We start from the raw sequence: 20,497 nt of genomic DNA on the forward strand, positions 1-20,497 counted from the left end.
GTCAGTCATTCATTCTGGGGATGCTCCGGGATGCTCAGCGCAGGCAGCGGCCTGCGGGCGAGGCGGCTCGGAAGCAGTGGTAGCCCTCCAGCGCCGCGGGGAGCAGGAGCAGGCCGCTGAGCGGGTCTCTGCGGCAGCGCTCCATGGCCTCCTTGTAGCTCAGCGGCTCCTTGGAGAGCGGGTCGGTCAGATCCTTCTCATAGGCGGCCTCGTCCTGCAGGAGGCGAGCCAGCTCCTCGCTGATCATCCCCGACTGCAGGGCCTGATGCACGGGAATGCGGCCGGTCCTGCGCGGGTCGATGAGGCCACCGGTGAGGTGCTGGACCAGCAGGTGCGGGAACACACCGTCCTGGGGCATCCAGCCCTTCTGCACTGCCTCGCCCACCGACAGCCGCTTCTTGCTCAGCGGGTCCTCGATGCCCGTGAAGGCCTTCTGCGCGTTCAGCAGCCGCTGCGTGGCCGTGTGCTCGATGAGCCCACGCTCGAGGGCCTTATGGACCGAGTACCGTTCACGGCTCAGCAGGTCCACGATGCCCCCTGTAGCCGCCTGGGCTTCCAGCAGCTTCTGCCCGGTCAGCGGGTCCAGCATATTCTTGGCCACGGCCGTCTTGACGGTGCATTTGTTGTCCGTGGTGGTGTCGTAGATGCCAGCAATGGGGAAACTGTCTTCACCCAGGGGGCCCAGCGAGAAGCCCGAGCAGAAGCCCCCGAAGGTGGCCTGAGGGCCGGGTGAGGCCAGCGGAGACTTGGAGATGATGGAGCCGATGGACAGCGTGGAGCAGGGCTTGGTCTCGCCGGCCACCAGCAGGGCGAACTCGGAGATGGGCAGGCGGCCGTCCCGGAAGAGGTGATATTCCTCCTTGGAGATGCGACGGCAGCGCAGCGCGGCCTCGATGGAGTACTGTTTGCCGCTCTTGCGGTCCAGGAGCACCGACTCCTCACCACAGGGACCTGAGGTGGTCACCTCCTCCCAGTCACACTCCAGTTCCTGCAGCTGCAGGTACTGGCCGCGGTCGATGATGCCCCGCTGGTAGGCTTCGTACGGAGACATGTCCTTGCCCGTGTAGGGTTCCAGGATGCAGATTTTGGTGGACAGGTTGGTCTCCCGCGTCTGGGTCTCCTGGTTGAGCTCCTCCCGGCACACTCTGGCCTGTAGGTCCCGTAGGGTGCGCTCCTTCTCGTAGATCTGGTCCTTCTCGCGCAGGATAGCCGCCTCCAGCTGGGCCAGTTCCTGGCCACGCTGGGCCTCCTGGTGCCGCTGGCTCTCGCTCTGGCGGCTCAGCAGCTCCGACTCCTCCTGCAGGCTAAGCATCTTCTGCTGCTTCCGTTGCTCCAGCTCTCGCAGCTGCTGCCGCAGCTGCTGCTGCTCCTGGCCGGCCTGGGCCCGGGCCTTCTGGAGCTCGGCCTCCTCACGGGCCCAGGTCCTGCCCAGCGCCTCGGCCCGCTCCAGCCGCTCCCGCAGAAGCCTCACCTCGTCCTCCCGGCCCTGGCGGGCCGCACGCTCACGGCTGAGCAGGTCCCAGGCACGCGCTCGCTCCCCCTCCAGCACTTGGTCCTTCTCCACGCGGATCACTTCCTTGTACACCGTCTTCTCCTGAGACTTAGTTTTCTGCAGCACGTCAAGCTGCACTTGCAGGCTTTGACACTCCCGATGCAGATCCGTCACCCGAGCCTTCTCCCGCTCCAGGTCGAGCCGCAGGGCAGCCGCGGCCTTCTCCACGTCTGGGTCCTTCTCCAACTTCACCACCTCCTCCATGATGATCTTCTCCTGCATCGCGGGCGGCCGCTCCTCCAGCTCCCGGATCCGCAGGCCCAGCTGGCGCCGCTCCTTCTCCAAGGCCAGCTTCTTGCTGCGGTCCTCCTGGAAGGTGAGCAGGCCTTCCTGCTCCTGCACGCCCGCCCGCAGCTGCTGCACCTCCCGCTCCAGCTGCCTCCTGCGGGCCATCTCCTCGTCCAGGCTCTGGCTCAGCTGGTCGTGCTCCTGGCGCAGCTTCGGGTCCTTCTGCATCACCACCACCTCCTGTACCACCACCTTCTCCTCCGGCCGCCGCCGCTCCAGCAGCAGGAATTTGTTTTGCAGTTCGTACACCACATCCTCAGCAGCCCGTCGCTTCTGTGCGGCTTCCCGCACCTCCTGGCGGAGCCTCTCGGCCTCTTGCTCCAGCACCGGGTCCTTTTGCTGCCTCACCACCTCCTTGTTCACCGTCTTGGTCTCCACCTTGGCCCGTTCCCGCCGCCACGTGTCCCGCTCGCCCTGCAGCCGGATCCGCTGCTCCTGGGCTCGCCCGCTGCGGTTCACCAGCTCGTTGAGCTGCGCCTTCAGCCGGTCAATCTCCCGCAGCACCTCGGGGTTCCTCTCGTGTTTCACCACCTCCTGTGTCACCTCCTTGTATTCCACCGGCGGCTTCTGGGCCCGAAGCACGGCCAGCTCGGCCAGCAGCGCCTCCAGCTCCCGCTCGGCTGCACCCCGCCGCTCGCCAGCCTCCTTCAGCTGGCCCCGGAGCCGCCCCATCTCCTGCTCGGTGTCGGGGTCCACCCGGAAGATCTCATGCACCCGCTCCTGCAGCTCCACGCGGGGCTTCTGCTTCTCGGCCTCGCTGTGTTGGCGTCGCAGCTCCCGCAGTTCCGCTGCCAGAGCCGCGTTCTCCTGCCGGGCTGCATCCAGCAGGCCCCGCAGCCGGGCCGCCTCCTCTGACAGTCCCGGGGCCTGCTCCACCTGCTTCACTTCCTTGACGATGACTTTGGGCTCCACGGCTCGAATGGCACGTTCCAGCTCCTCCACGCGCGCCCGGGCAGCTGCCCCGGCCTCCTCCGCAGCCTGCCGGCGTGCCCGGTCCTCCTCCAGCCGTAGGCGCAGGGCCTGAGCCGCCTGCACCATCTCCAGATTCTTCTCCACCTTCACCACCTCCTTGACCACCATCTTCTCCTTCACCGTCACCTCTTTCTGCTCCCAGGCCTGCAGCTCCTTCTTGAGGGCCTCCAGGCGCGAAGACACGGCCTCCTCTTGTGCCCGCAGCTGTTGGAGCTCGCTGCCCAGCTGGGCCGCCTGGCTGGCCAGCCCCGGGTCACGCTCCACTTGGGTGACTTCCTTAGTGAGCAGGTGAGGCTGCACGGCCTTCCTCTGGTTCTCCAGCTGCACCACCTTCTGCGCTGCCATCTCCAGCTCTGCCTGCAGGAGGGCCCGCCGTGTGCCCTCATCGGCCACCTGGGACTGGATCCGGGCCAGGCTGGCCTCAAGCTGCGGGTCCCGGTAGTACTCCACCACCTCCTTCTCCTCCAGCCGCTCCCGGGGCCTCTGGGCCCGCAGCCGCAGCAACTGGCCCTGTCGCTCCTCCAGCTCCTGCCTCACCCGGGCCACTCGCTGCCTCTCCTCCTCCAGCTGAGCCTGGAGGGCCTTAGGCTTCTTCCCCTCAGGGGCAGGGCGCCCGTTGGAGCCCTGCTGTGCTCCTAGGGGCAGCTGCAAATCCTCGCTGAATTCCTTCTGCAGAGGAGGACAGGAGAAGTGAGAACTGGGGTGACATGGACAGAGGGATTCTCCGCCTCCGAGTCCCCTCTCTGCTGGACACCAACTGCCTTATTTTTGAGGGACCATACTCAGTTGGCACTCAGGGGTTATTCCTGGCTCTGAGCTCAGAAATCATTTCTGGCAAGCTTGGGGGGGGGATACCAGGAATCAAACCTGGGTCAACCACGTGCAAGTTTAATACCCTACCTGCCATGTTATGACCCTGGCCCCCCTTTTTTTGTGGTGGGAGGCATTAGGACTATACCCAGAAGCACTCGGGTTGACTCCCAGCTTAGTGCTTGGGGGCCACTCCTGGGGACTACATAATACTGGGGTTCAAACCCCAGTCTTCCCAGGCATGGTCTACACTTAGCCCCTTGAGTTTAACCCCTGGGGAATTTGTGACTCTTGGTAGGTTGCCCAGCAGTGGAGATGTAGGATCTGGCTCTGCTCTTGGTATCAATTCTGGTCCCTGGGGATCACTCCTGATCACGCAGAGGACAGAGCACAGGACTCAGGGACCATACAGGGTACCGGGGATCCAACCCAGGTGTCCCACATGCAAAGCCAGGCAGAGAGCCCTTTGCACCAAACTCCCTGCCCTCTGCCCTCTGGGTCCCAAGACTGAGATCCCAAGACAAAAGTCCTGTCCAGTGGTGAAAGTTACCCCCTAGGGCCTGTAGTGATCCAGCCTGTAGTGGGGAGGAAGAAAGAGGAACCCCCCTCAGCCCTCAGAAGCCTCAGAGTGAGGAGAAAGACAAGCAGAGGAAGCCATCCCCAGACCTTCTCCAACATCTTTCTGGCAAATTCCAGCTGGTGCAGCTGCTGTTGGTGGGCGGCCACAGCCTCTGTGTAGGCCTTGATCAGCTCATTCTCCTGGGGAGACCAAGACAGGGCAGGGTGGTGAAGTAATCAGCACCGGCCTTTGAGGCTGCAGCACTGAGACCAGAGGTCTGAGGGGCCCCACCTGGTCCTACTCACCTGTTGCTCAATGCTTTCCTGCAGGGGGGACATGCGGGGTCTTCGGGGGGCTGTGTCCTCCTGGGGGCGCTTCAGGGAGCAGCGGTAGGAGTCTGCCTGCAGCTCATAGTCCTGGGCAGCCAGAGGAAAGGACACAGACTAGGAGGTTAAACAGGGAGCAGGGCCCCAGCAGAGGGGACTTCCGGGGGATACCCGAGGTGTCAGTGCTGACCTGTACGATTGCCTGCAGCTCCTGGGAGAGGCGGGAGGCCATGACCCGGTCCTGCTCGTGGTCCTGGATGTCCTGCAGCAGCCTCTTGGGGGAGACCAGGGAGAGTGAGGGACAAGGCTCTGCATCTTCCACCAGGTGGAGTGGGGTGGGTTGGCCTTTCCCCAGTAGCCCGCACCCCACACTGCCCCCTTCTCCTGCCTCGTGGTCTCTCGTGGATCTCAAGGAGGTTCTGGCATAGCAGCAGTCTCAGCATTACCCAGCATACCCCCAAAGCCCAAAGTGCCCGGTTGAGAGTCTAATAGTCTGAGTCTAGAGTGATGCTACTGTGGCTGCTCTGGGCCACCCCACTTTAAAAGCCACTTTGGGGCTGGAGTCATAGCATAGCAGAGAGGGCATTGGCCTTGTACACAACCAACCTGGGTTGGATTTCCGACATCCCGAGCTCACCAGGAGTGATTCCTGAGCACAGAGCCAGGAGTAACCCCTGAACATTTCTGGATGTGGCTCCCCAAAAACAAAAGTTTAAAATAAAACAAGGGGTCATAGTAATTATATGGCAGGAAGGGCACTTGACTCGCATGCAGCTGACTTGCACTCAATCTCCGGCACTCCACATAGTCTCCTAAACCCCATCAGGAGTGAATCCTGAGCATAGAGTCAAGAAGAAGCCCTGAGCATCATCAGGTATGGCCCAAAATAAAAAACAAACAAAGCAAAACAAACAAACAAAATTAACAAAGGGGAGCATGTCTGATAGGGGACTGCTGAGACCTCCCAGTTTACCCACATGGGCCAGGGGTGCACCATAGCCAGCCCTGGACAGGACCAGGTGACCCTGCCAGCAGCCAGCTCTCACCTTCTGAGCCTGCAGCTTGTAGGCCATCTGGCTAGGCCCGTCACTCGGCCGCACCTGGCCATGGGGCAGCTGCTCCAGCCAGGAGCTCAGGTTGTCCCTGCAGGTCTTGAACTGCTGGTAGGTGACGCCCATATCCTGCACCATCTTCTCCCTGGGCAGGGGAGGAACAGAGCTAAGAGGACCCTGGAGGACAGTGGGGGCTCAAGAGTCAAGTAGGGGCCCTCTAGCTGGGGCAGGTGAGAAAGGACGAAAAGTAGAGGCCAGAGTAAAAGAAAACACAGCAGAGAAGTCAGCAGCTGACAAAGGGTTCAATTCCCAGCATCCCATCCAGCCCCTGGAACACAGATAGGAATGACCCCTGAGCACAGAGCCAGGAGTAACCCCTGAACACCTCTTGCTGTGTTCCAAAAACCAAACCAAACCAACAACAACAAAAAATAAATAAAAGGATGGCAGAAGTAGAGGAGAGTGAAAGCACAGTGTGAAGGGCATTTGCTTTGCACGCAGCTGACCTAGGGTTCGGGTTCGAGCTCCAACATCCCATATGGTTTCCTGAGTACCGCTAGGAGTAATCCCTGAGCACAGAGTCAGGAGTAAGCCCTGAGCACCCCCAGGAGTGATCCCTGAGCACCATCAAGAGTGATCTTTGAGTACAGAGCCAAGAGTAAGCTCCAACCAATGCCAGATGTTGCTCCTAAAAACAAAACAATAAAAGCCAAAGGGGGGCCAGGAAGGTGGCGCGAGAGGTAAGGTGTCTGCCTTGCAAGCGCTACCATAGGACAGACAGCGGTTCGATCCCCCAGCGTCCCATATGGTCCCCCCAAGCCAGAGGCAATTTCTGAGCACATAGCCAGGAGTAACCCCTGAGTGTCAACCGGGTGTGGCCCAAAAAACCAAAAAAAAAAAAAAAAAAGCGCCAAAGGGGGGGGGGCTTGAGAGATGGCATGGAGGTAGGGCATTAGCCTTGCATGCAGACGGACAATGGTTCAAATCCCAGCATCCCATATGGTCCCCCGAGCCTGCCAGGCGTGATTTCTGAGCGTAGAGCCAGGAGTAGCCCCTGAGCGCTGCTGGGTGTGACCCAAAAACCAAAAAAAAAAAAAAAAGAAAAAAGAAAGAAAAAAACTAAAGGGCCAGCATTTGCCTTGCACATGGCCAACCTGGGTTCAATCCCTGGCATCCTATAGGGTCCCCTAAGCAGTCCTAGGTTTCTCAAAAAAAAAAAAAACTAAAGAGAGAGAGAGAGAGAGAGAGTGAGAAAGAGAGGGGAAGAGAGAGAGAGAGGAGAAAGAGGAGAGAGAGAGGAGAGAGAGAAAGAGAGAGAAGCTGAAAGGACTGAACCAGAAGTGGATTTCAGCCAGCAACACAGAAGTCACCCCACTTAGAGAAGTAAATTCACTAGTGGCCCCTGCTCTCCCCCACCCCTATCCACACCCCGCCTCTTCCTCGAGTGCACACAACTCACCGGAACTCCAGCTGGTCCCCCACGGTGTGGTAGCGGTCGGTGAGGGCGCGCACCCGGCGCTGCTGGCTGGGCAGGTCGTGGCAGAACTCATGGCAGTTGCTCTGCAGTGCGCTGCATGCGTGCTCAGCTGCCTTCAGCTTGCGGTGCAGCCCCAGCACGCAGGCTTGCTGCTCCAGCAGCTCCCTCCGCAGGCGCTGGGTGGGCACAGAGCACCATGCATCTCTGTGCACCCCACCTGCCCCCATGCCAGGCTCCCCCGCTCAGGCTTGGCCTACCCACCCCTCACCTGCAGGTCCCCAACCCTGTCCTGCAGCGCTCCGGGGTTGGCGGGGAGCGGCGCCTCCTGGACCAGGGTGGACTCGAAGCCTGAAATGACCCTGTTGGCTTCCAGGATCTGCTGTTCCAGCTCCAGGCTGGCCTGGGCTCTGCCAAGGAGAAGGGAGAGCCCCCAGGGCATCAAGTACCCCTTCAAGTACAGCTCTGCCCCTGGCCCCTCACCCAACAAGGACTCACTTGTCCCCGTAGAGGTCACAGAGAGCCAGCGTGTCGCTATACTTGTTCTTGACGCTGTTGAGGACCACGGGCAGGTGCAGGGCCGCGGTGCCCACCGGCCTCTCCGACAGGAAGTCCTGGCACTTCTGCTGAGCTGCCTCCTTCTCTGCGCCCAGTCTCCGAAGGTCCTGGGCCAGGTCCTGGGGTGGGGTGAGGGTTGCTGGGTCAGAGGGCTCTGATCTGGACAGCAGGGGCCATCCAGCCACCCTTCTAGGGCCACTGAATGCAGCCCAGGAGGGAGGCCTGGCTGCTAGGCTGAGACCCCCAAATCATCCTAGTCTCTCTAGTGCCCCTAGAGAATGAAGAGGAAGGAGAATGAGCCTCCTAGCTCCTCAGTCTCCTCTATAGCATGAGAAGCAGTTTGGGGTTGATGTAAGAATGTGGGGAAAGAGAGGGTCCGGAGAGATAGCACAGTGGTGTTTGCCTTACAAGCAGCCAATCCAGGACCAAAGGTGGTTGGTTCGAATCCCGGTGTCCCATATGGTCCCCCGTGCCTGCCAGGAGCTATTTCTGAGCAGACAGCCAGGAGTAACCCCTGAGCACCGCCGGGTGTGGCCCAAAAACCAAAAAAAAAAAAAAAAAAAAAAAAAAAAAAAGAATGTGGGGAAAGAGAGACCAGAGTGAGAGCACAGTGGGGAGGGCGTTTGTCTTGCACACACAGGGCCAACCTGGGTTTGATTCCCGGCCTCCTATATGGTCCTCTGCCAAGAGTGATTTCTGGGCACAGAGCCCAGAGGAAGCCCTGAGTGAAACTGGGTATGGCCCCCAAAAAAGTGGGATCAGCAGCTGGGTCAGGATGGCTGGTTTCAAGTCACACTTTTTTTTTTTTTTTTTTTTTTTTGGTTTTTGGGTCACACCTGGCGGTGCTCAGGGGTTACTCCTGGCTGTCTGCTCAGAAATAGCTCCTGGCAGGCACGGGGGACCATATGGGACACCAGGATTCGAACCAACCACCTTTGGTCCTGGATCGGCTGCTTGCAAGGCAAACGCCGCTGTGCTATCTCTCCGGGCCCTCAAGTCACACTTCTTTTTTTTTTTTTTTTTTTTTTTTGGTGGTTTTTGGGTCACACCCGGCAGTGCTCAGGGGTTATTCCTGGCTCCAGGCTCAGAAATTGCTCCTGGCAGGCATGGGGGACCATATGGGACGCCGGGATTCGAACCGATGACCTCCTGCATGAAAGGCAAACGCCTTACCTCCATACTATCTCTCCGGCCCCTCAAGTCACACTTCTAATCCCTAAGCCTCATGTTTCCATCCTGAGGCTGAGTCTATTCTGACCATCTGGGCTCCCTGTTCTGTTTTTTATTTCTTCTTTAATTTTATTTTATTTTAGGGCCACACCTGGCGGTGCTCAGGAGCTACACCTGGCTCCATGCTCAGAAATCGCTCTTGGCAGGCTCGGGGACCCATATGGGATGCTGGGAATCGAATCCAGGTCCGTGTTGGGTCAGCCGTGTGCAAGGCAAACGCCCTACCGCTGGGCTATCCCTCCAAACCCTTTTTCTTCTCTTAGTTTTGGGACCATACCTGGTAGTGCTCTGGGATTCCTCCTGGCTCTTGCTCAGGGAGCACTCCTGGTAGGGACCCTATAGGGTGCCAGGGTTTAAACCTGGGTTGGCCACATGCAAGGCAAAATGCCTTAGCCCCTGGGCCATCTCTCCTGCAGTTTTTCTTTATTTTTTTTTTTTTATTTTTTTGGTTTTTGGGCCACACCCGGCGGTGCTCAGGGGTTACTCCTGGCTGTCTGCTCAGAAATAGCTCCTGGCAGGCACGGGGGACCATATGGGACACCGGGATTCGAACCAACCACCTTTGGTCCTGGATCAGCTGCTTGTCCTGCACTTTTTCTGAACCTGCTGTCCTGCTCCATTCCTCAAGGCCTCGGGTATCCCCAGATGCCCTAGCAGTCCATAGGCATCCTCCCTCCCACCAGCTGTGCTGATGCCCTGACTCCAGAACCATGTGGGGACCCCAGGCCTCTCCCAGCTCTGTGCTCTTTGTGGGGGCTGATATGGCCTTTCCCTCCTGCTGCCTCCCCCAATCCCCGGTGGGCACACATGGTTCAAACACTTCACACAGATCCCACTTTCTCTCTCCTGATCTCCAGGGTCTAGGCTACAGCCCCCCAATACCTTCCCCTACTGCCTCTGGAGGCCCCCCATCTGACCCTGCTGCCAAACACCTCCCACTGTGAAGGACTCGTTCAGAGTGAAAAGTGCCAGTTACCCAATCGAGTGAGCATCGTTCAAGTTTCTCCAACACAAACTCAAACAATGTATTTGAGGATAAACCGGTTTAGGACATGAACACCCCCCTGCTCCCCAACATGGAGGCAGGGCCAGCAGCTCTCAGACTACAGGGAGGGACCAAGTTTGTGGTCATGTTTACGAAGGCTGGGAACCCCCTGCCCCCATCCCCAACCTTCACCCTACCTGCCTTGGCCTGCTTCCCCGCCAGGAGGAATCCTGGGAAAGTGCTGGGATCCAAGGCTGTATCCCTTCTAGAACCTAACCCACAAGTTCCTTTTCCATCATTGGGCCAAACAGATTTTTTTTTTATTTGTTGGGGAGTCACATCCAGCAGTGCTCAGGGCTTACTCCTGGCTCTGCACTCTGTAATCACTCCTGGTGGACTCCAGGGACCACATAAGGTGCCGGGGATTGCCAACAGGTCACTTCGTGCTCTCTCCAGCCTTCTGAGCTGGGTGCCTTTTAGGTCTGTTTTCAGTGGCAAGTGACAAGTGACAGTGGCAAGGCCCAGAGAGGTTAAGTGAGTTACTCAAGGTAGCAGAGTTGGTCCATGGTGGAGCCAGGACAGAGACTGGCTTGTCTGATTTATTAGGACTGTTTCTTCCTGCATCGCCATCCCTGAAGCTGCTGCAAAAGCCTTTAACTGCCTCCTCCTCCTCCTCCTCCTTCCTCTTTTTCCTTCTCCTCCTCCCTTCTCTCTGCTTCCCCTCCCTTACCTTGTGCCTTTGGATTCTGCCCTCCAGGTCCTCCAGGGGGGCACTTCGGTTGACTGGGCCCCGGACCCATGCCAGCAGCTGCTGCTCCATCTGTGCCAGTTCTCTGTCCAACTTGGTCATCTGCGTGAGGAGCTTCTGCGCCTGGGGGTCAGCCGGAGCGGAGCTGTTCGAAGCTGGGGGCACAAGACACTACTGAAGGACCAGGGCAGAGCTTCATCTATGGGGTTCCTCCCGGGGTTCCCACAGAGGTGGTCAGAAAAGGGGAGGTGGGCAGTCCAGCAGGTTGCCAACCAGGGGATGGGATGCCCAGCTCAGTGTTGCAAACCAGGGCCACCCCCAATTACTCTGCTGGCCAGGCCGGAGCGGGTCCTCCATGCTGGCCTTCAGGCGGCTTTGGACCGCATTCAGTTTCTGCTTCAGGGTCTGCAACTCGGAACTCAGCCTACAAAGAGGAGTGCTCAGGGAAGATGCTCTAAGGGGACCCATGAGGGTCAGGCAGGGTAGGGCCTGCCAGGGACCCACCCACCCACAGTCCACCCATCATCACACTCACTTGGAGGCCCTAGCCAGGGCTTCGGGGTCCGGAGCTGGGATGCTGAAGCAGGCAGCTGGGGCTCTCTTGGTCTCCCCACCAGGGTGCTGCACCACCCAAGTGTGGGGGTCATTGTTGTCCATCAGCAAGTAGCGCTCACCCCGAAGTAGCTGTACCTGGGGTGAGACATAGGGGACCTCAGGGGTGGGGCAGGAGGGTGGGTCGAGGGTGGAGCTTCTGGGCCAAGCTTCTGGGCAGGCAGGCCAGGGGGACAAGCAAGGGTGGGGTGGAACTGAATAGGGGTGGGGCTGAACTGGGGGGTCAGGAGTCAGAGACAGTTGGGCCTAGGGGATTGGAAAGGGACCTGGGTCTAGAGAGCCCTGGGATTCTGGATGGGGCAGAAGTAGGGTCGTGGCATATGTGGGCAGAACCGTGGCAGACGTGGGCAGATCATACTATGAATGGGCAAAGCTTTGACAGACAGGCAAGGTCTTGTTATAAGCCAATTGGTCTTGGCAGAAGTGGGCAGTGCTGTGGAAGGGGCGGGGTCACGCTTAGCAGAAGCAAGATGGAGTGGGCGTGTCCACTCATGGACCTGGTAGGTTATGTTAATAAGGGGTGTGGTCACAAACGAGTGGGCTGGTCAGAGTTGAGTGGGATGTGTGAGGGTGTGGTCAGGCTGGTGTGGGTGGGTCAGCCATCCGCTGGAGTGGGGGGCCATGATGGGATTAGGGGAATGGGCAGCTGCCTCCCTACCTCTCCAGAGTCCCAGTCGCAGATGCTGTCCACGTGCAGGGCCTTCTGGGGTGGGTTCCTGCGCTGTGGGAGAGGGGCCACCTCCCGGCTGCGCTGCTGCAGGTCCCCAATGGTCCTCTCTGCTATGGCCAGTTGCTTCTCCTCTGCCTGCAATGGGCCCAAACAGGGGGTGCTCAGTCAGGCCTCACTCAGGCCAGCTCTACACCCACTGCCCAGGAGGACTGGCCATGGGGTCTGCACCAAGACAGTCTCTAGGGAGGCCAAGGAAGAGAGACCTATGTGGGGGACCTAGGCCCTGAGCCCACTGGCTAGAGTGGCTTGGGTGATAGACCAACATTTCAAGGCCTCCACTGGGCAGTGAGGGATGCCAGGATTTCACTCTGGTCATCCCTCAGCTCATGAAGGAAACTTGGGCACAAAAAGGAGGGACTTGCTGTTGCTTCACCGGTCTCCACCTGCAGGAGTGAACCTTCCCTTTTCTTGCCCCCACAGCCAATGCTCCTGCAGGACTGTATCTTACTAGGCCGATCCCAGTTTTTGGCCCACATGGCTCGAGAGCTCACCTCCAGTTGTCGCAGCAGCTCTGTGGGGGGACCCGGTGGACCCCCCGGGGCACTGCTGTACTGAGTGTTCAAGTTGGAGTTGATCTTGGCCAGGGTCTGGCTGATGGAGTCCGCCTCTTCCTGGAACTGAGGTGAGCGGGTGGTCAGGGCAGGTGAGCATGGGGCAGCCCGCTGCCTACTGTCCCTGCAAACCAGCGAAGGCCAAAACCCAGAAGGACCCCTGGCCTTTCTAAACCCCAGAACATGAGGGCCTCATGTCTGGAGCACTGTTGCTTGCCTTCCTGATGAGGGTGCTCTCCTGGCTGGTCCCAGATGAGAACCCCCAGTCTCTTAGCTGTCTTCTCCCAGCCTCAGGGTAGAAGGTGAAGCCATGCTTAATTTACATAATTTTTGTTGTTTTTTGGTTTTGAGGTGGCAGATCTGAGTTTTTCCCGGCATCCCATAGGGTCCCCTGAGCCTACCAGGAGTGCTTTCAGGTTTTTTTGTTTTGTTTTGTTTTGTATTTTGGGTCACACCCGGCAGTGCTCAGGAGTTACTCCTGGCTCTATGCTTAGAAATGGTTACTGGCAGACTCAGGGCACTATATGGGATGCCAGGATTTGAACCACCAACCCTCTGCATGAGAGGCAAATGCTTTACCTCCATGCTATCTCTCCGGCCCTGCCAAGAGTGCTTTCTGAGTGCTGCTGAGTGTGACCCAAAATCAAACAAACAAAAAAAGCACTTTTTACCAGGCTCAAGAAATAACCATATAGGATAACAGGATTGAACCTGGGTTAGTGTGTGCAAGGCAAACACTCTCTCTGCTATGCTATCATTTTAGCTTCAATTTACTATTCATTTGTTCATTTTAATTTGGGGGCCACACCTAGCAGTGCCAGGGCTTCCTCCTGACTCTGCACTTTAGAATCATTCCTGGTGGGCTTGGGGGGACCATAGGGATGCCAGGGATCAAACTCAGGTCAACAGTGTACAAGGCAAGTGCCCTCCCTGCCATACTCTCGCCAGTCCCTCTCTCCATGAGTGATCTCCACATGGGTGGTCTCCTCAGTCTGTGTGATGGATACACACAAGGCAGCCTGTTCCACACCCTGCTTGTATGTCATGAGTATCCACAGGAACAGAGGCTCCCTCGAGGGCCATCACCACCCTTTCCCAGCAGGCCATCGGCCGGAATCTCACCCTGCGGTAATCTTCCACGTGCTGCAGCTGGCTCTCCTGGCAGATGCATAGGTTCAAAAAGTTCTGCCACTCCAGCTTGAGAGCCTCCTGATGGGCCTGGGCACAACAGGTTATTTATTTATTTTTTGGTTTATATTTTTGTTTTTGGGCCACAACCAGCAGTGCTCAGGGGTTCCTCCTGGTTCTGCCCTCAGGAATTGCTCCTGGCAGGCTCAGGAGTCCATATGGGATACTGGGGATCAAACCGGGGTCTGCAGCATGCAAGGCAAATGCCCTATCGCTGGGCATAGCGGGTTGGTTTGGAGCCTTGCACCAGGACACATCCTGGGCCTGCCACTCACCCAACCAGCCCTGCCCACTGCTCCCCTCCTGGGATGCCCCCACCCTCCATGGGAGCCCGCCTGGAGGTGGTGAAGAGCTTCCGAGGCACCCGGGACATCCCTCTGGTCTCAGCACCTGAATGGGCCCCACGGCAGGGTGGCCGAGCTCCACCATGCGCTCTCCGTCATCCTGCAGCTGGTTCACGCACTGCTCTTGGTTCAGTAGCTCGTGTTGCTTAAAGTGCTGCAGGAAAGGGGAGGGTGAGCTCTGGGGTGGACGAGCCCCCCACGCCCTGCTCCCACCCATGCCCACGGGTTCCCTCATTCTCTCCCTACCTCCTTGGGCACCTACCTCGTACTCTCGCCGCACGCCCACCGGGTCCCCCATGAGGTCACTCCAGTCCTGCTGCAGTATACGCTGTTGCTGGTGGGCCAGTGTGTTCAGCTGCCGTGTGCAGCCTTGCAGGTGCGTGTACAGGCTGCCCAGGCTCTGCCCGCGCCACGAAGCTGCCTTCTGCACTTGGCGGGAGGAGAGGGGAAGCCAGAGGGGCCCTCAGGGAGGATGACCGGAAACTCGGCCCCATCATCCAAGCAGCCAGGCCAGGACCCCCAACCAGCCGGCACGGAGCCCCAATCCCATAATTCCTGTCCTCCCAGCCCAGAACTCACCAGCAGGTCTCGGTACTGGTTCCGGATGGTGTTTGCGTCCTGAGTCGAGGAGAAATGCAGGGCCAGTGAGAGGGGGAGTCCAGGGAGATGCGCCCCTCATGCTGTGCAGGCCATGATCCCCATCCCTGGGAGGAAGGTGGGTGGGTGGGTAGTGGGCAGGCGGGGTGGGGGCTCACTCACCGGCCCCACAAGAGTCCGAAGCTGCTGCCCGTAAGCCTCGATCTCCTTCTGCAGGATGTTGTGCTCCGCCACTTGCTGCTCCAGCTCAGCCATGCCCGGCCCATACTGGCCTTCGCATACCTGCTTCTGCAGCACAACACCCACTCATCTCAGCACCTTCAGCCAGCCAGGTTGGGCGCCCCCCATTCCCCCAGCACAGGGGTCGTGATATTCTCCAGCAGCCTGGTCTGAGGCTGCAGCATTCTGAAATTCTTTTTTTGTTGTTGTTGTTGTTTTTGGGTCACACCTGGCAGTGCTCAGGGGCCACTCCTGGCTCTATGCTCAGAAAAATGCTCCCGGCAGGCTCTGGGGATCATATGGGATGCTGGAACCCAAACCACTGTCCTTCTGCATGCAAGGCCCTCTCCCCTCGCTGAGGGTGTGTCCTGCATCACATCATCTCTTTCAGGAAGCCCTCCCTAACTACACTGTCTTTTTAACTTTCTCCCGACCTAGACCGACCCCTTCAGCTGCCTCCGGTCCTAGCACAGCAGCTAGCCCCTGCCAACACCCATCTCGGCCCCAGCTGTGACCAAGAGCTCCTTGGGGGTGTCTCTGCGAGGCGGTGGGGGGGCCTAACCTGCTTCTGCTCCAGAACCCGCTCCCAGTCCACCCTGGGCGCCATGTCCGGCGGCACCACGATCTTCTCGTACACGGCACGGTACTCAGCACACTCCTGGGTCACGCGCTCGTGCAGCTGCTTGATGCTGTCAGGGGAAGGCCAGCCAGTGGGTGGGTGCGGGCTGCGGCAGGGCCCCGCTCCTCCACCCTCATGCCCCGTGCCAGGACTCACTCCTTCTCGATCTCCTCGGCCTGCGGGTGCTTGAGGCGCTGGGCCTTGTCCACGTCCAGGAACAGGTCCTTGAGCAGCACCTCGGCCTCCTTCAGGTTGCGGCCCGCCTCATGCCGATGCTGCAGTGCCAGGCCCTGCTCGCTGCGCTGCCGGTCCTGGGGATGCGCCCAGGTCAGAGGCCTCGAATGGGCACCAGCCCTGATGAGAGAAAGCCCCGCCCACGCCCCGCCCACACACAGCCACGCCCACACACAGCCCTGCCCATGCGCAGCAGCTATGCTCGCCTCAAGCCACGCCCACCGACAGTTCTGCCCAATGGCAACCACATCCATAGAGACCACGCCCACCAACTACCACACCCGTGCAAGCCACGCCCATCGACAGCTTTGTCCAATGGCAACCACACCCACAGAAGCCACGCCCACACGCCAGCCACACCCACTAATCATGACCACTGACAACTCTATCGCAGAAACCATGGCCACATGAAACCACACCCATACCCAGTCACGCCCACCAATGGCCACACCCACAGCCTCACTCAATATCCAAGAAACCACGCCCATCTACACAGCCACGCCCACATAGACCACGCTCGCCCACAAGTCACGCCCACCGCCCATACCACAGGCAGCTCTATCTACTGGCAACTCTCTTTATTGAAGCCACGCCCATAGATGGCCCCACCCACAAACAACCCCATACATGGTGACCACTCCCATTACAAACTCCATCCATTGGTGAAGCTATGGCCCAGAAGCTACGCCCTCAGTGCCCGCCAGCTGCCCTCCAACCTCCAAGTTCAACAAAGAGCCGAGTCCGGGCATCTGCAGAGCAGGTATGAGGACACAGGAGAAGCCTGTGTCACCAAGCTCCCTTGGCCCTCTAAGTGTGATGCCCAACAAGGAACCTGAACTCTTTCCTGCTCCTTGCTGGCGCCCTGTTTCCCTCTGCCCCCTTTATGGCGAGGCCCCTGCACCCACTGCACCTGCTCCAGCTTCTTCTGCGTCTCCAGGATGTCACGCTCCACCTGGTCGGCGTTGGCTTGCATGCGGGAGATGAGCAGGGCCAGCTCCTGGGTGGCAACACTGGGGATGGAGAACAAGGCAGTTGATGAAAAATGATCTCCTTGCGAGGGGCTGGAATGGTGGCACAAGCGGTAGGGCGCTTGCCTTGCATGCACTGGCCTAGGACGGACCGCAGTTCGATCCCCAGGTGTCCCACATGGTCCCCCAAGTCAGGAGTGATTTCTGAGCACATAGCTACGAGTAACCCCTGAGCGTCACCAGGTGTGGCCCAAAAACCAAAATAAATACCTCCTTGCACACAGATCCGTTGGGGACTCCGTTGGGGTCCCCTGCCCCTCTGTCACTTCCCACCCAAAGCCAGACTCTCTGCCCTGAAGAGAGGTCTCTAAGATCTGTCCTTTTTTTTGGGGGGAGGGAGTGGGTGACACCTGGTGATTCTCAGGGGTTACTCTTGGCTCTGTGCTGAAGAATTACTACTATTCCTGGTGGTGCTCTGAAGTCCATATGGGATGCCAGGGATCGAACCCGGTTTGGCCACATGCAAGGCAAGTGCTCTACTTGCTGTAGTATCTCTCTGGCCCCCTATGATCATCTTCTGTCCCCCACTTGAGGGCTCTGAAAGGGACTTCAGGAGTTGAAGCAATAGTATAGCAGTCAGGGAACTTACAGCTGACCTAGGTTCAATCCCTAGCACCACTTATGGTTCCTGAGGCACACTGACAGAACCAGGCATAAGCTCTGAACACCACAGAGTATGGCCTCCCAAAAAGTGGGGGTCCAGATGTGTTGGTGCATAGGGTCCACTTCCCCCTCTGACTCTAGCTCAGCCCCCATCTAGCATCTCAAAAAACTGGGGATGGGGGGCTGGCTTTCACTATACTCCAGCTGACCACCAGCTTGGGGAGCAGACAGTGTGGATTCAGGACAAGGTCAAGAGCTTGTTTGGGCTCCCCCACATTGTCCAGTTTGGGGTTTGGGGGCCCAGATCAGGATCTGCTCCCATTGTGCATATGGGAACAGAGAAGTTCAAGGCCCTGCAGGTCAGTCCCAGGAAAGGCGAGTCTTCCCAGATGAGGTTGGGTCAGGAGATGCAGGAGGAGCCCCCAACCCTGGCAGAGGGGTTTCACCTTCCGCTCCCAGTGCTGTGTGATCTTAGGTAAGTTTCTGCACCTCTTTGAGTCCCTGGACCTCACATGTAGAACCCCAAAAGGCAGAGCCTGTGGGTGGAGGGTGCCAGGAACAGCAGACACAGGGGAAGTGCTCACCGAATGGAGGGACCCTGTAGCCTGAGCTGCCGGGACTGAAGAGCATTGCTCAGGAGCCCACTTGAGGCCGGGTAGTAGTCAGCCTGGCCCCTCTAGTACCTTGTCCAGGTCTGGCACCCCCACAAGTGCCTGGACAGACAGGTCCTTCCCAGGCTGGCGGGTTGCCCTGATCCCTATCTGTGTAATGGGCCCCTCATCCTAACTGGGGCGTTTGTCAGTAAGAGACCCCAGCACTCCCACTCCCCCCCAAGGTAAAGGACTCCCCAAACACTGGAACCAACTCTCCAAGGTCCCCCAGAGAAGTCCAGGCACCACCTGAGGCTGGGCCCACTCCACCCCAACCTCCAGCCCACCTCTGCCCCCCTCAAATGCCCAAGACAAGTCAAGTCGGGTCCTAGCAGGAAATCAGCAGCCTGGCTCCATGATCAGGGGACACAGACGCCCCACTTCCACCTAGGGAAAACACAGCAGCCCCAGGGGCCTCAGCTGAGCCCCTGGGCCCAGTTCCTGGGGACCCCAAATGCCAGGGACCAGAGCACCTGGATTCCAGTATCTTCGCACCCGCTATTCCCCCTCTGCCCGCCCCGCTGCCCTGCTCACCGGCTGTGCTTGTTGGGGGATCCTTTCGGGGAGCCCTTAGCCGGGGAGCCCTTCGGGGACCCTTTCCCCTGGGAGTTTTTGCTCAGCCCCTTGAACATGGTGGTCAGGCGGGTGCCGGCTCTGCTGGGCTCCGGCGTGGGCAGGCGGCGGGCAGGCGGGCAAGCGTGCGACCTGACCGGAGCTCTGCAGGGCTGTGGCCTGGTGGGGCGGCAGCTGGGAGGGCAGTTTCTGGGAGGCCCCTCCCTGCAGGTGAGGCCGCTAGCGCGCGCACCCCAAGTCTCCCGGCGCGACCAGTTTGGGAGGAAGGAGCCAGCCTTTAGGGCGGGTCCCCGCGCCGCCCAATTCGGGAAGGTTTGGACTTGCTCCACTCATTCGCCCTGGGGCGCCGGATCACACCCAAGCGGGGAACTCGCGGGGGCCAGGAGGCGGGCGGGCGGCACCCCTCCACTCCAAGTGGGAGGACAGAGCAGGGAGGAGAGTGGGGGACTGGCTGGAGCTCAGGTTCCTGAGCCTCCAGCCAGAGATGCCCACGGCCTGCCCCAGCACTGGGGTGACCCCGCCTGCCCAGAGACACTCACTCAGAAATGAGGCTCTCTTCTGTGCTCACCCACCCATCAACACGATGGGCACTCACCCACTCCAGACTGGCACAAAGGGCATTCCCAGTTGGTCTCTTGGGGCTCAACCCAGCCAGCAATGGGGCGTACCTTGTCCGGAGTATCTTGCCCCAGACTCTGAGACCTGGACCCCAGAAACCCACTGAACTTGGGTGTTCCTCAGGCCGCTCCCACCTCATTTTCGGACTTTGTTCCTCACGTGTACCCCTTTAGCAGACTGATGTGGGGGCCACGTCTCTGTGTAGCTGTTTGTGAGGACCAGGGCTGGATCCCTCTGTTTTGACATGTTAGGCAGGGGTTCCTTCCTATTCTGGTTCCTTCCTATTCTGACATGCCTCTCCCGGGCTCTGCTCCAGGTGGTGGGTCGGAGAAGGGGGGCCCAGGTGCGGGGAGCTAAGTCCCAACTTAGCCCAGAGGATGGGTCACTCACTGGAGGGGAGACTGGGAAGGAGGCGCCCATCAGGAAAGGGACAGAGACAAGAAGTCACAGCTAATGACACTCCTAACAGGGCTGTCAGTGAGATGGAGCCCCAGATACATGGAAGACAGGGGCATCCAGAGGCCACTCTGCCTGTGTTCCAGCCCACCAATCTGCCAAGCCTGGGTGACAATTTTGTCTTAACTGCCAGCAGCACCCCTGCAATCAACTGCCATCAGAAAGGAGCCCTTTGCCAAAATGTCTGCAGGACTGGGGGGCCCCCCCGGCCCTGCCCTCTGCCTCTAGTCTCACCCTGAGTCTCACCCCCCCCCCCAGCCTCCTTATCTCTGAGATTGGCCAAGGTTACGGCCACCACCCGGGAGAGCCCAAGGCAGTGCCCGTAAACTCCATCCAGGCCCCTTTCAGGGCATTATCATCATCAGGGAGGCAGGACCCGCCCTGAGCTCCAGGGGAGGTGGGGGTGGCCTGTCCCCCAATCTCCAGGGAGCGCCAGAGGCACCATCTGGCCTTCCGAAACAGCCACCCACCTGCTCCAGCTCCTGGAGAGAAACAAGTGCCAAGGTGAGGGGGGGCCTCACACACACCCCGAGATTAAGGCAAGTGATTCACCACAGAAAAACATGAGCTGGATTCCAGGCCGGACTGTCCAAGGCTGGATCAAATTCAACGAAGGGTAGCAGAAAAGGGCTGATGGGAGCATGTGTGTGGGGTGGGGAGGTAGACATCAAGGGGCATTCTGTGATGTCTACGGCAGTGACTATCAACACAGAATTAATTTGGAGCCCCCAGGAGGCTTTGTGTTTCCTCTCTGGTTTCTCTCTTCTGGTGGGAGGTTTTTATCTACATTAATTTTTGGTTTTGTTTTTGGGCCACACCCGATGGTGTTCAGAGTTATTCTTGGCTCTGAACTTAGGAATCACTCCTAGCAGGCTTGGAGGACCAAATGGGATGCTGTGGATCGAACCCAGGTTAGCTGCA

General features: G+C 59.0%; 1 protein-coding gene across 1 annotated transcript; it reads right to left on the reverse strand.

Moving 5' to 3' along the window:
• Positions 1–31: 31 nt before the first annotated feature.
• EVPL (envoplakin) lies at positions 32–18,561 on the reverse strand. Its single transcript, XM_049770530.1, has 22 exons — positions 18,464–18,561; positions 16,559–16,658; positions 15,571–15,725; positions 15,358–15,484; positions 14,739–14,864; positions 14,559–14,597; positions 14,242–14,403; positions 14,026–14,133; positions 13,570–13,665; positions 12,388–12,513; positions 11,825–11,971; positions 11,090–11,244; positions 10,871–10,978; positions 10,537–10,699; positions 7,532–7,710; positions 7,305–7,443; positions 7,019–7,212; positions 5,554–5,704; positions 4,698–4,781; positions 4,487–4,597; positions 4,289–4,381; positions 32–3,481 (listed from the first exon to the last, which is right to left on the reverse strand). Exons 1-22 carry the CDS (start codon positions 18,559–18,561, stop codon positions 35–37), a joined length of 6,108 nt encoding a protein of 2,035 aa, XP_049626487.1. The 3' UTR covers positions 32–34.
• Positions 18,562–20,497: the final 1,936 nt, after the last annotated feature.

This window comes from Suncus etruscus, chromosome 1 (genome assembly GCF_024139225.1).
Source record: "Suncus etruscus isolate mSunEtr1 chromosome 1, mSunEtr1.pri.cur, whole genome shotgun sequence".
Lineage (NCBI taxonomy): Eukaryota > Metazoa > Chordata > Mammalia > Eulipotyphla > Soricidae > Suncus > Suncus etruscus.